At 47.7% G+C, this 14,914-nt stretch overlaps 1 protein-coding gene across 3 annotated transcripts in view; it reads left to right on the top strand.

Moving 5' to 3' along the window:
- The window catches only part of LOC307241684 (IQ motif and SEC7 domain-containing protein 1-like), a 39,819-nt gene that overhangs the window by 10,370 nt on the left and 14,535 nt on the right, over positions 1 to 14,914 (top strand). For 2 of the 3 annotated variants that reach the window (XM_080015880.1, XM_080015882.1), the window contains exons 2-3: positions 12,709 to 12,988; positions 13,087 to 14,360. In XM_080015880.1, the coding sequence (XP_079872006.1) occupies positions 12,709 to 12,988; positions 13,087 to 14,360 (1,554 nt within the window). Of the gene's footprint in view, positions 1 to 7,724; positions 7,907 to 12,708; positions 12,989 to 13,086; positions 14,361 to 14,914 lie in introns of those variants that run through there. The other variant, XM_080015881.1, reaches the window with a different exon arrangement.

The following is a 14,914-nucleotide window of genomic DNA, read 5'->3' as shown; positions in this document are numbered from 1 at the left end:
ACTATAATAAGTGTAATAATATGCAGGAAAATATGGGTAGACTGTCAATTTTCCTCAACCCAACGGAAATACGCCTAATTCACATTATTTGTTGCAGTATTTCTCGTAAATATACATTTGATTGTGGCTAGATTCTACATAGGGTTTAAAATCTGGATAATTACTCCTGTTTGGATTTTGGCATCCGAGGCTGTTAAGTGGATTAAAATATCAGAACTGGAATATTGGCGATATATATCATTCACTTAAAGGAAACGCAAACCCATGTGCTCAGGTTAAACTCATTTATCTTCCCGTTGCTTCCACTGGCACTGGAATTCCCTGCTGGCATGAGGCGTTAAGAGGATTGAAGGTGGAGAAACCTCTCTAGTCCTCTGATATACCTCCATCCTGCTCCTGGAGCCCAATAAAAGTTTCCCATGAAGCAAACAATAAAGACACCAACCAGCTTCTTAAACTGCATAGACCTGCCTCACGCAGCAAAGACATCATTTGTGCTCTGACCGTCGTTCCTTCATTCGCTGCTCCGCTCGGACGGTGGCACTGTGAGGAGTTCTACTGAATCCACAACAACTTCTTCTGTGAGATGGAGTAATCAAACGGCTGACAGCGCCGGGCCTTGGGACTGTGACAACGGGGGTCATTCACATTCGGCCCAACCTCCTCTAAGTCGGGGCTGTGTTATCTTACGTGCGAGAACGCTGGGGCCCTCGGCCTCTAATGAGTTATTCAGGAACTGCTGATCGATTGGCCCCACGGCCTGCCGAGACCTGGCCGGTGCGTCCGGTCAATACGGCAGTGAGCTTTATGGAGCCAAGCTCAAAAGCCTTCAAAAATACAGCCCAGGCAGCGGACAGAGTCACTGTCCGTTCCCGATCCATTTCTCCCGCATGGCTGTATTCCTCTTCCTCGTTTTGAGTCCTCTAATTGGGCTCGGTGTGCTGCGAGCCCCTGTGCCGTGAAAATGGCAGCAGGGGTTTTTCCCCTGAAGGAATTTCATCTTTTATTGAGTTCCAATACGTGCTTGGATCGCATCCAATAAGCTTTGACTGTGTATAAATGAAATGGATGGCAAATAACGTTAGCCGCTGTCAGGTAATTTGTCAAAGAAATCGTGAATTAATCCATACACCCTCTATAACCTCCATCCTTGGCGCCGTTCCAAGCCGAGCTGATGAAGAGCATTGAAACAATAAACTTGTGTAATCCATCCGATGCCCTGCCCCTCGAAGGATCTCTGATCAGGTTTTTTTTTTTTTTGTTTTGTTTTTTTATCCTCGTGTCCTCGCCCGTCCGCCCCGGACAGGTTTTATGATTCTTTGAGATCTGCTGACTTCCTCCCTTCCATTTCCTGCTGGAAATGAAGTATGAATGGAATTTGCCCGCTCAGGATATTTGGTGCCATTGGAATGTGTCGACGCAAATCCATTTCTCAGCACTCTCCTGACCTGCTGGATAAGGCCGTATTTAAAAATTTTCTTCTAAGTTTTTTCCTCTAATCTTTTGCTCTTTGTTTGAGAAATGTCGCAGTAGTCCTGGTTGCTTCGAGGAAGGAGCGATAGTCTATGAATCATTTGGTCGAAAATATCAGAGATTGGCAACTATCATAAAGAGCAAATACAGACCAGAAAATAGGGTAAAGGATTCTGATAAACTTCGTCATTATAAGGTAGCTCAGTCAGTCTGAGGTTATTATTGTGTATGTTTATTAATAACCCAGAATTGAGATGTATATGTGTTCTATGTTGCTGTTTCACAGGCAATCGGAAGAAGAAAAGGAGTCAGTAAGTTATATGGACGATCGTTCCATATCTTCTTCTTTTCCCTTCTACAGCCCTATTAATTGTTTCATTATTATTTAATTGATTTAATAACATATCAACATATGGCTTTTTTCTTTTTTTTTTTTTACTTTAGGTATATCTGAGCTAAAATGTACAATAACTCTACCTGCTCAGATAATACCTCTAATTTAGCCATCTATTGGGACACTTTTCAAACTTTTACCAAAGTCTGGCTGTGTTTTGAGTCACGCTATAAAAATGTAATTGGCAACGTTGCCAGAAAAAAACAAAAACAAAGGCATTTCTAAATGAGAATATCTTACCTGAAGCGATGAAATAAAAGGCTGATTTGTCACATTCAGTTCCAATGAGCATGGGCTTCTTCTAGACGAGGCTTACTTTTATGATCCCATATGTGTATTTTTGTCATTCCCTCAAATATCACCGCAACTAAATGAGAATTTGGCCGCGATCGCACCCCTACATCTGTATCCACTCTGGTCATTTCAGGCACGTACTCTAGAAATAACATTATGTTTTGTGCATTATTATCCCGCTGTCTGCAGCCAAGTGAGCGGGCCATTTTGTTTTTTACATACAAATTGAGTTTGCTCCTATTTGTTCCAACTGGAGTGCAAATTATGTGAAATATTTAAAAGGCTTTATACGCTGAGGTCTCGCAGCGAAAGCCTTAGAGCGTTTCAAATAACGTCTTGTGACATTATTTGTGCGTTCTGTTGTAGGAAATTCTCTGACTCCTGACAAAGATCTTTGACAGAAATAATGACACCACCGCTGGAGCTGACAACACGACGGCCCCTGTTCGTTTCCCCCCCAATCGGTGACGGTAAATGTGTGACGGCGCAGGCACGAGAAAGGCCGCCTTTATGCCCTGCGCCAACACAAACAATGAGCCGCGCCAGCGCAGGGAGGAGCTCCCCCGGCGCTCAATGGCCGCAGTGTCTCCACGCTGGTCTTTGGACGCCGCAGGGACAGGGTTGGCATCGGCCGGGGCAGGACAGAGGGACACGGCGAGCCGCCGGAGCCCCGGCCGGAGTCTGGCACTTAAGGAAAAGACATCAAGTCTAAGTGTGTCAGAGCGATTAGACAGCGGGGTGTGTGAGGCCGACGGGTCTCTGACGTCCTTCCTCCCGTGGAATCCTTGTGTGTTTCTCACAGCCATTTTGATGCTGAGGTTTTGTCAAGTCAAAAGTAAAGTTTAACTGTGAACTGTCTAACTCTTGTTGTTGGCGGCTAGAAGCTGGTCCTAGACCTGGACTACATTATTTCCAAGCAGTAACAGGCCTGGCAACTTCATGCAAAAGCGATTATAGAATCTCTAAAAAAAAACAAAAAAAAAAACAGCTCATCATATTTTTTATGATGTCTTCTGATCCCCGCAGATGACAATTAATGCAATCTGATTGAAACAGCAATTTATTGTAAACCTCACTGTCAATTTGCTCAATTCAATAATTTCACCCGTGGCCCTAATTTGATTGCCATGTCAGACGCACTTGGCACTAAATCAACCACACACACACAAACACACGCACACACAGAAAACAACATATGGATACTCACAGCACACTATGTGCTGTCGTAGCCTTTTATTTGAACAAAAAAGTATATATATTAGTAGTATATATTTATATACATTAGATATATTATATCGGTTGGCTACTATTGAAAATCATCCATGCAATTGTGCACTAAGAAGCGTACCACCATACAACATTCAGCCGTTTACAAACAGTGAATCCTTTCCTAGTGTGACAGGTGCCTTCGCCACTGCCTCAAATAGCACGCGGCACCAACACCTCCCTGCATGGTTCCCCACCAGAGAGTGCGCGCCACTCAGTGTCTTTTTACATTCTCCGAATAACCCATTGCACAAGCCCTTAAACCGCCCGCCCTTCCCCCCCCCCCACACAACCATGACAACCACGTCAACCACGTCAACCACGTCTGACTTGTATGTCCTCTGGAGGCGTCATAAGACTGCAGTGTGGCTTTCGTGGACGCGTGTGCAATGCCATGTACAGCCAGTGGGGGGCACTGTCACTCTTGACAGCGCGGCCCATGGACTGCACTGTAACTCCTTTGATGGTCGACGTCACTCTTTGGTTTTTGCTTTTTATGGCTCGGCCACAGTGTCACGCTCCTGTGACCACCACGGTATTTATATCCACGGTGGCCTTTGTCCCATTTTCAGGGCCAATCTGAGAGGCAACCGCAACAGCAGCCTCCTCCGCAGGGTTGCGCGTGGTTTCCATTGTTTCCAGCTGACCTCCAAATCCCCCAATGTCAGTGGGTACTTCACATGGTTCCCTCACAAGCGGCAGAGAGAATGAGATGAAATCAGCATTTAACCGGTGGTGTTCGTTTCCCTGACAGTGTGTTTACCAGAGTGTGCCATCTCACATGGGTCTATTATTTTTTTTTCTTTAGCGAGGGGGGCATGATGCCGGACTGTCTCTGCGCTGGGGCGGAGCTACACTGCATAGCCTGAGTGAAATATGGATCTGGATACAAATATGGATACGCGAGCTGAACTGAAAAACGCGATAAAGGGACAGAAAGGGCTCCTTTCTAATAACAGTGCAGCATACATGAGTTATATTTTCCTTCCACATCTAAAGAGGCTTGCAGGGTCTAATGGCAGCCATAGACAGAGCAGGCCACGGTGTTTAGAACAGTGTAATGCTTTGTGTACATAATGTGAAACACACACACACACACACACACACTTGTTCAGTGAGGCCGAGGTGTTAGCTGCTTGAAAGGGTGCGACCTTCACTTTGCTTACGGATATAAAACACGTTTAAAATAGTGTCCTTATACTGTAATAATGCTTGGCTGCAAACATGAATAAATAAATGACACGCACTCAACAAACAGTTCTTTTCCACGATTCGTCAGCCTCTGCTGCCCAGGTGGTTAAGATAAAAAAAAAATTGAAAAAGATTGCCCCTCTCTCAATTTAAATAAGCCAATGCATTACCGAGCCCCCCACACAGACAGGTTTTTAGAGCGGCCCCTCAGATGCCGCTCACGCAGGACCATCTTTGATCACTCCCAACAGAATCCCAAAGGCAACACATCTGCTCCAGCTCGGCTGCCAGGATCTGATGAGCAGACACAGCATATCCTTTAATTACTGTCATTTCAACCCTATTTATACATATCCTGCCAACTCCTTATTATGCACGGGAGTTCTTTTCTCCCGAGAGTTTACAGGAAGAAGAAACAAAACATGTTTGTCTTTTTGTTTCGCTCTCTCTCGCTCTCTCTCTCTCTCTCTCTCTCTCTCTGACTGTGCTGAGCTGCTCTGGGTTGGACAGCAATCCGGGGCCCCTACATCTAGTTCAGAGCGCTGCTGTATCAAACTATGACATCAACCCCGTCTAATTGCTTCCACACGAAACAACGGCTGGATTTTTTTTCGTTTTAATTTTCCATTCCTGGGGCAGCGCTCGCCAACATAAGCAGATACAAGACGCGGCGTGTGATGTCATGTAGACAGAGCCGCCCGTACTGAAGACCACATTTTCAGGAAGCTTTCGCTTTGACCGAGGGGGAAGAAATAAAGCGAACCCTCATTTTCCTTTATCATTTCCCGTCCTGTCTGTTATTGAGCTCTGCTGCCATTAATTACTTCTCTGAGCGTCCAAGAACGGTGAAGCACCTTCTCCCTCTCGGCTCACATTCGCTTTCGATGACTCCGTCATCACACGGCTGGATCTGGAGACCATGCGTCCACCTGATAAAGACATTTGCGTGAAGCCGACCTGTCGATGGCCGCTTGGCCGCGCCCCAGATTCAATCCGTCTAACTTTCCGTGAAGTGAGAGCGGGCGATGGACGGGAAGGAAAAGAAGGAGAGGAGGATTTTTATTTATTTATTTTTTTTTTTAAGACTGTGGAGAGGAGTGTGATGGAGTAGGAGCTGAAATGCAGAGGGGCCATGTGTGTTGAGTTGAAGGCAAAGCGAGAGAGGGCGGGCGGGGGCTTTATGAGCCGAGAGGGGCCCTTCGCTTGGAATTCTCCGCTCTGACATCATTCCGGAGCCGAAAAAGTGCGCAGGCCGGAGAGACAGACTGAGGTTAAACCAGACGGGGGGAAGCAAAAAAAGCGGCACCGTGAAGGAGAGACTCGGTGCGATTACGTCTGAGTGTGGCCGAATGTGTGCAAAGCTTATCAAGATGCTGCTTACCTTCTATTTTTATTACCGCCATCTTTTATGCAAAGCGCTCTCGTCCTCTCCCCGAGCCTCACGACGAGGACCGTTATGATAGGCGCAGGAATTTGGAAGGTCTCATATGCCTCCCGTCAAAACAGACCCCAGTGTTACTCCATATTTCACTCCCAAACAAGTCATCTCCAGTTACGTACCCCCTGTGATTCATCCACAAAGCAAGATCCGCCGCCGGGGCGTCCGTCTAATATCCCGCACTCATTTCAGAGGTCGAACGTAAACACGTGCCTGTTCCTCTCGGGGGGTTTCCAAGTGTGTTGAAATAATGAAATAATAATGGTTAATAAAAAAGGTCAATATGACAGAGGCGTCTCTCGAGTGGATTGGGTCCTCTTATTTCGCCGGAATATTTTATTTGCTGTCAGTCGGGGGTAAAAAGTAAATACATTTCAATAATTGGATTGTGTGACGGGTGACGTTTGACGGTACTTAAGCAGCTGCGGTCGCAGCGATGGGTTCCAAGGTCTCCGAGTGAAGCAGCTCGGCCAGCCGTGGTTCCTCTGTTTCCTGTACGCTCGCATAAGGAGTTTCATGTACTCTGGTGTGTACCTTGAAACATTTTTAACGCTCTTCCCCCTCCATTTTAGATTTTTTTTTTTCCCGCCTCTCTCCCTCCCTTGTTCTTAATCTTCCTTTTGAAGTGCTAGATGAAAAAAAAAAAAAAAAAGGGACCAGAGGAAGCCGCCGTTTTTAAGATATAATTAGACCACGTCGGCACCTCCCTTCTGAGACATGCATCTCAATGATTGGTGTCCTTCTACACCGGACCCATCTGGGAACTATTCACCTCCATTTCCTGTGCCCTGTTGTCATTACATAAAAAAAATATATCTTTGACTAGGGGTTTACAGGGGGGGCGGTTTGCCCGCCACCGCCGTCTCTCAGAGGGATGATTAGTCTGGTCTGTCATGTCAACACCGAAGCCCAGGGAGCATCAGTCAGGAGGGCTCCTACTGACTAAAGGTATACAAGTAAAGAAGACAAAAAAAAGTAAATTTTTCTGGATGCTCTTGTTCTCAGTGCAGTGTAGTTAGTTCTGTCTCTGAAAGGCTCTATTAATAGAGGTTCTCTTCTTGCTGCTCTTCAAGTTAGACTCGCTAAAAGGAACCACTGATCACTCCCCGCTTCAAGCCCTGTTCTTTTTCCCCTCTATTTTTTTTACAGACTTTTATTCTTTATCTTTGTTGCTGTGCTCATTTTAGTCTGTTTTTCACTTTTATTGTCTAATGGAGGCATTACCCACCGCCCCCCTGCCTGTGACTCCCCTACCTCCTGTACCTTCAGACCTCCAACTGGATCATCTCTCTCTCTCTCTCTCTCTCTCTCTCTTTCCCGCTCTCCCTCTCTCTCACAGAGCCACGATGCTCTCACACCCCCTTCCATGCACCCGACCCCCTTCCATACTGGGGCCTGGCAAAAACCCCACAGTCCTCTCTCTCTTGCTCAGCCTCCACCCCCCTCACACTCCTACCAGCCTGGTGCGCCGGCCAGAGGGAGGGAGGGGAAAAAAGAAAGAGGGGGGAAAAAGAGAAATCGCCATTCGTCTGTCAGAGATTACAGGCTGCCACTTAACAGTCCCTGTGCCTGCCTACCGTCCGCGCAGAGCTGCTTTTCCCAGAGCCGGGGAGAGCGTTGGGAACGTTTACATACGTTTCAGAGCTACGACGGGGGAGCCAGAGCAGATGGGAGTCTGGATCTGTGGATTCTTTCGTTTAGAGAAATCCGCCGGTTGTAATGGGGACCGAAGGCGGGGAGGGCTGGTAATGTTTGGACTCCCTCATCTTGTGACTGCAGGCCAGCATGTGGTGTTTGCAGTGTAACTCAGAGAAAACCCAGTCTCTTTTGGAGCTACAGCCAGACAGAGGGTAAGGGTAACAGGACACTGCATAGCTAAGACTTTCTCACTCTGTGTGCGTGCATGTGTGTTTTCAAGTGTGTTTGCATTTGGGCTTTTTGTCATTGGATAAGGTTACACTTTATCCTAAAGCTCATAGGGCATTTGCAAGTAAGCAGACGTGTGATCTGTGAGATAGAGCTTGGATTACATGTGGAATTAAAAAAACCAACCACAAAAAAAAAAAAAAACCCTCTTTGGTCTGCACCCAGGTTCACATTATTCCTTTTCCACCGGGCAGAGCAGAACAGAAATGATGCTGTAATGCTAAACTAGGGAGAATTAATCATTTCAAAGTGAGTGTCTGCCGTTTCAATTTGGACTCCCCCGTTTATGGAAAACAGATTACGTCCCTTCTCCGAAGTCGTTGGATGTGTTTGCCATAATGGTGCAGTTACCGCCACACCGAACATATATCTCTAACATCTGAAGCTTGTATTGTCCCAACGCTGCTCGGCTGAAGGGCATTCCTGCGGTCGGCTGTGTCCCTCTCACTTGTTGACTTCTGACGGCGCGCTCTGTAAATGGCCGAATCAAGGACAGGTACTGATTGTTGCATTGCAGATAATTGAATTATTCATTGCCGTAGAGACAATGACAGCCAGCCCGTTGGCGTGTCGCTGTGCGGGAGATGACAGGATCGATGCTCCGGCTTGGACTGTACAAGATCTGGAACATGACAGGGTCAGCTTCTGGGGAATCAACCGACAGGGACCTAATGTCGTGCACTCTGGTTGATCAAATCGCTCGTCATTTAAGCCCATACAACCGTAATGCACGATGTTTGGATGGAGTATCATCGGTTTTGGGTCCGGGAGAGGAACCGCTGGCTCAACAGCTGAGGCCTCTCTCCAGCCGGGTCAATTGTGAGGCCAGGGGGCGGTTTGTAGTTACCTCAGTCCCGAGAAACGCCGTGGACACTGCTGGGCTTCAAACAGAGACAGCTGACTACAGTTAGAAGTTAGATTCTTATCAAGTTCCTCTCGACTCAATACCCTCTCCCGCGAGCTCTCGGTTTACAGTTCCATCTCCACCGCGGAATTTCCAACCTGCTCTTTGCTCGGCCGGCTGGTGTTTACCCAAAGTTCCACATTTTGAGCGCAGTACTTGCACTTCATTAACATGTTACTGTGTGGTCTCCTGAACTTTGACCTGGAAAACACGGCCTCACATCTGTGTGGCACGGACACATGTCCACATCTGTATTTTTGAGCTCTCTGAGTCACGATGAAGGCGGAGAAAACATCTGCTTGTGTTGTGCCGGGGGGTGGGGGGGTTGTCAGTATTGTATAGAGCATACAGTGTGGGGTTTGAGTTATGGTATGGTTTGGTTGGTTGGTATGGTGACATAGGGTCAGTTCTTTGTCCAAGGTTGTGGTTAGAAATATCCGCCACATTGCTCATTACTTTGGAGCTCAACATCACCAAAAGGAATTTTTACGTGGAGCCGCTATTACACAGATGATTGGAAAAACATGCAAGTGAATCACAGTGCCTACACCTCTGTTTGGGAGGCGGGAGGCGGCGTGCCTTCATTCGGGACTGGTGATGTAGCTCCCCATTGGAAAACTCTCCTCTCTTTGTTCCAAGCTCCAGCCTGCACTTCATTAGCAATCCTCTATTCCCAGAACTCCTGTAGATGTGACTCCTCTTTTCCAGGATTGGAGGAATGTTTCTCCCTCAGGTCCTGCTGATGGAATGGGTTGAGGCAGGGGCCTGGTCCTGTTTGTTCAGGATGTGTTGTAAGGGAGAGGAGGAGGAGGAGGAGGAGGAGGAAGGGATGGTCAGTGGCCTACCCCCCCGACAAAACCCTCCTGGAACCCATGGTAGAAAATCACTGCCAGCTGAGCAGAAACGCTTATCCATGTTTAAATAAGAACCATGGAGTCTCCTGGCGGATGAAAAGGGAGGACAAACGGCCAGACACCATGAGGTGGTTGAGGCCAACACAGTAACATGACCCACAGGCAGCGCTGCTCATTTCCAGACAGATTATTTGGCTTAGTCAAAATGTTGTTGTTTTTTTGGGGGGGGGGGAGACGTTCTGGGATAAGCACACTTATTGCTAAATCCGTTGTCAGTCCTTGCGATTGGTTCCCTAATATCAACGTTTGTTGTGGGTTCACACTGCGGATGCTTCTGCCGATGCGGTGTTGGCTAACCGCCCTGTCTGAGCCGATACGAGTCAGTCAGGGGGTTGGAGTGTTGTTTATAGACGCTGCCTCTTTGGAGCATTGTCACGTGGTTAACCAGCCCTCCTCTGTTAGTGGCTCTGTCTTTCCCTTCACTCCTCCATTACTACCCCCCCTCCCTCCTTTCCCTTTCATTATGTACAACTGACCTGACTGAGTGGGGCGGACAGTGACCTCAGAGGGAAAGTAGCACAGCACTTATTCTCACTTGGTTTCTCTCTCTCTCTCTCTCTCTCTCTCTCTCTCTCTCTCTCTCTCTCTCTCTCTCTCTCTCTCTCGCTCTCGATCCCCCTTCCTCTTGCTCGCTCTCTCGCTCTCTCTCTCCCCTCCATTTATTTGTATTATTAAACACAACTTGGAGGTCAAAGATGGAGGAAAAGGTAGCATACTGACAAAATGTAGGACAGATGCCGGTTTGAACCCCGCATGACCAGTAAGTTTTTAACTTCCTTCCTCAAATGTGTTTTTTTTTGTTTTGTTTTTTTCTCTGGAGTGGGGGCTGACGGGGCAGAAAACAAACCACAGTAGAAGACGACCACTGTCGAAGCCAAAAGAAGCCCATTATGTGCCTTATATTCATTTGATAGAGGCTTTTGTATTTTGGCATCAAATAACTCTCTTGGTGCAAATTCGGATCCAGGGTCAGTCATGAATCACTCTATAATGAAATCCTGGAATCACCCTCACTGTCGGATCGCGAGGAAAGACGGCCGCTATCCGCATTCAGGAGCCACGGCAGCATGCGCAAGGTGTGACTTTAACTCCGGGGACGGCTGCGTCACAGTTTGCCACGACAGATGGCGGGGGAGACTCGTCCCAAGCGCCAGTGATTATGAAAGAACATTTCTGTTTTACTGGGTCTGTGGGTTTGTGGTGGTCTTTATTGGGCCTATATCGTAGCTTTCTTCTTGTTTTTTTTTTTTTTTTGTTTTGTTTTTTTTCTTTGTTTTGCGATCTGACAGTGTACAGCCCCCCAAGCTCCCCGAGAAATATCTGCTGCTCCTCAAAAGCGGTATCTCCTGTGCCCCACGGGGGAGTGAGTAAACATTCTTCTCCTGTCTAGTTGTCCTGCGTCTAGTTGTCCAGCCTTGGCTTAACCGCCGTGACGGCAAGGGACAGGACTTCACGTGATCAACTTCATCTGTCGCCGGAATTTACTCTATTGCTTCATTATTCGGTAATGGCCGTGGATGAACCGGCATTTCACGCATACAGCACAAGCATCTCCAAACAGAATTAGGATGTCATCAGAGTATTTTCTTTTTCCCGGTGGCATCTTTCTAAACCAGACTGGAACCGTCTTTCTATTTTCCTAATGTGCATCATTTTGTCGGCGAAGATGCGCTGTGCTGGAAGGTCATATCTCTCTGTCAGTGTGAATACTGTGGGTTCCACTCAGTAAAGAGTGGAGAAACATATTGGGCCCCTGTAGTTTATGGGGATTTTTACATCTACATCTGCTGCCAGTGCGCTGGCTATCGTGTGTTGATTTTTCAACTGTCTAATGAAGGAAGTGGTTTGTGTACAGTGCATGGGTGTGTCGTGTCACTGTTCAAACACAGGCTGCTTGGGAGATGTGAGAACCACCGAACCACTGAACCACGCACGGCCAGCACTTCACCCTTTTCCGAGTCATTGTCCGCGGTGTTTAGGCTGTTCCTCTCCTTGAAAATGGACTTTGTAGTGTCTATTGGAACGGTCAGTTGTGTCCTCTCCAAACATGGTGCAATCATCAGCGCTCGGTGATTGGCCCTCGGGGTCGTCGAGCAGACTTTGGTTTCCTGGAAGAGCCCGTGTACTCTGGACTAGCTGAGAGAATGGTGGACAAGCTGTGGAGGAAAAGTTGGCATTTTATAGAAAATAGAAGGTCTTTCCGCACTAGACCGTCCTCGTCTATTGCCGTGGAAAGTAAGAGTGAGTGAGTAGCCTTTTCAGTTTTATTTCAGTGGTTTTTTTTTATATGTTTTGGAAGTCATTCAATGATGACATTCCTGTCTTTTCCATTATGCTGTACGCACTATTATAGACGGTTTATTTTCTGTCATTTTAATTATCTGGCTGTAGCAGAGGAAAATGTATGGTACTCCATTGGAGTCATTTTTTAAAAATAAATCATTACAGGCAGCATTTTTAATCAGCGTGTTGAAGGAATTGGTATTTGTAAATCTTATAGTTGTGGAATCAGCACTTTTCAGAAATGGCTGCGATTCTTTAAACACATTTCTGTCCGTCCTTTCATTACCATTTACCGTGCAGTTCAACTCTATAATTCACCGTTAAGATTATATAATTTCTCAATTCCTATATTGTGTAGGCACATTTACCCGCAGTTACAGCACTGCTGTTCATTTGCACACCTTTTACATTTGTCTTTATAAAAATCTCACTTAATAGAGAAAATTAATTGATTAACCGCATGAAGCTGAATCACACTCCCACTCTCAAACACTGAGTGAAAATAAATCCTGCTAGTCTGGCTGTTTAAATTGAGCAAAAGCTCTTTATGTGAAGAAAGATCTTTATGGGAACAGTTTTTTTTTCATATTTTGTGGGGATTTAATCATCTCTTTTTTCATCGCAGTGTGGAAGGGGATGGTCGGCCCAATGAGAGTGGCCCTTCCCTGGACAGTGGAGCCAGCTTCGGCCGGGGCCCAGTGACTCACGGCTCAGCCATCAGCCCGGACCACTTTGACGGCCCGCTCTACAGCCACGGGGTCCAGCCAGGACCCCAGAGGCCCCGCCGGCCCAAGCTCCAGCACTCTCAGTCCATCCTCCGCAAGCAGGCCGAGGAGGAGGCCATCAAGCGCTCCCGCTCGCTCTCCGAGAGCTATGAGCTCTCTGCTGACCTCCAGGACAAGCAGGTAAAGAGTACTAGTACCAAATGAATAGTGACTGTCTATCATAATTACCCTAAATTATTTTTAAATATTTTGTTGATTTTACTCACTGTCTTCCTTAGGTGGAGATGCTGGAGCGTAAGTACGGGGGACGCTTCATAACGAGGCATGCGGCCCGCACCATCCAGACAGCCTTCCGCCAGTACCAGATGAACAAGAACTTTGAGCGTCTCCGGAGTTCTATGTCCGAGAACCGCATGTCCAGGCGCATTGTTCTGTCCAACATGAGGATGCAGCTTTCCTTTGAGGGCCCCGAGAAAGTCCACAGCTCCTACTTTGAAGGGAGGCAGGTGTCCATGACGGAGGACGGCAACCCGCTGTCTATGGTTCAGTCTGACTGCGGCGACATGGAGGCTCACAAGCAGAGCAACATGGTGTCCCATCCCGCCGCCCAGGGGGACCTGACTGATGCCATCACGGAGCTGGAGGACGCCTTCTCCAGGCAGGTCAAGTCTTTGGCCGAGTCGATAGATGACGCGCTGAACTGTCGCAGTCTTCAGGGCGACGAGGGCCCTGACCCGGACACCATGGGCTGCGCGGAGGTGGTGAGGGAAGTGCCCTACCAGGTGAAGCCGCACCGCGGACCCGGAGGACGCCTGCACGACGAAATGATGGCGTCCTACAGCGACGTCACTCTGTTCATCGACGAGGAGGACATGTCCCCCTCTATGGCTCTGTCCAGGTCGGGGGACCACCCCTCCAGCACGGAATCGGACATACGGCTGCGTTCCTCCCAGGAGTACTGGCCCATGGACCCTAAGGATGACGGGCGTGACACGGACACCAGCTGCCGCAGCACGCCCTCCGTGGAGTGCCAGGAGCAGCGTCTCCGGATGGACCACCTCCCCCTGTTGACCATCGAGCCACCCAGCGACAGCTCAGCAGAACTCAGCGACCGCTCCGACCGGGGCTCGGTCAAACGGCCGCCGGTGTACGACCCCCACAGTCACATCGTCACCTCATCCCAGGCAAGCCCGAAGCACATCTCCCACGGGCCGCCTCCGCCGCGCACCTCGTCCCGCGACGAGGACGCGCCGCTCCGCCACCGCCACCGGCAGCTGGAAAGCCACCTGGCCATCAACGGCTCGGCCAACCGGCAGAGCAAGTCCGAGTCCGACTTCTCCGACGGTGACAACGACAGCATCAACAGCACGTCCAACTCCAACGACACCATCAACTGCAGCTCCGAGTCCTCGTCCAGGGACAGCCTGCGAGAGCAGACGCTCAGCAAGCAGACGTACCACAAGGAGACGCGCAACAGCTGGGACTCCCCCGTCTTCAGCAACGACGTGATCCGCAAGAGGCACTACCGCATCGGGCTCAACCTCTTCAACAAGTAGGTCCCGGGCGCTGATGGAACAGGGGTTTAAACAACCGCTGGTTTAACCAAACACTGGTGACCCACAATAATTACCTTCACTCACCGACTGCAATCTATTGAATTCAAATCGATCACAAAGGCTTTTGATGAGATTTCTACAAAACGAAAGTGATAAGGAGGTTAATGTTGGGACTTGCTCTCAAATCAAATTCAGGCCTTTTAATTCATCACTATTAACAGAGTGACATTGTTGTCGTGTTTTTTAGGGACAGGTATTGGTTGGGAATGTCCCTGTATTGCGATTCTGCAGTTTTTCTAATAACAATTTTTGGGGTATTTCATCTTCAAATGTATTGACAATGTATTTTTTTTTTTTTTTTTGAGGGGAAAAAAGATAATGCAAAGATAATGCTTTTTAAATAATGTTTAATGATTATGCCCTTTAAAAATTCTACACATTATAGAAACTGATAAGTAATAAAAATGCAATTAGTCTAACGAAAATGACACACATTCAGAAACACACAATGAACACAATCGGAAATAGAATAAATTGAATAATAGAATTG

Source organism: Zeus faber (genome assembly GCF_960531495.2).
Source record: "Zeus faber genome assembly, chromosome: 15".
Classification (NCBI taxonomy): Eukaryota; Metazoa; Chordata; class Actinopteri; order Zeiformes; family Zeidae; genus Zeus; species Zeus faber.
Note: the sequence above shows the minus strand (reverse complement) of the source record. Positions and strands in the feature narration are given on the sequence as shown.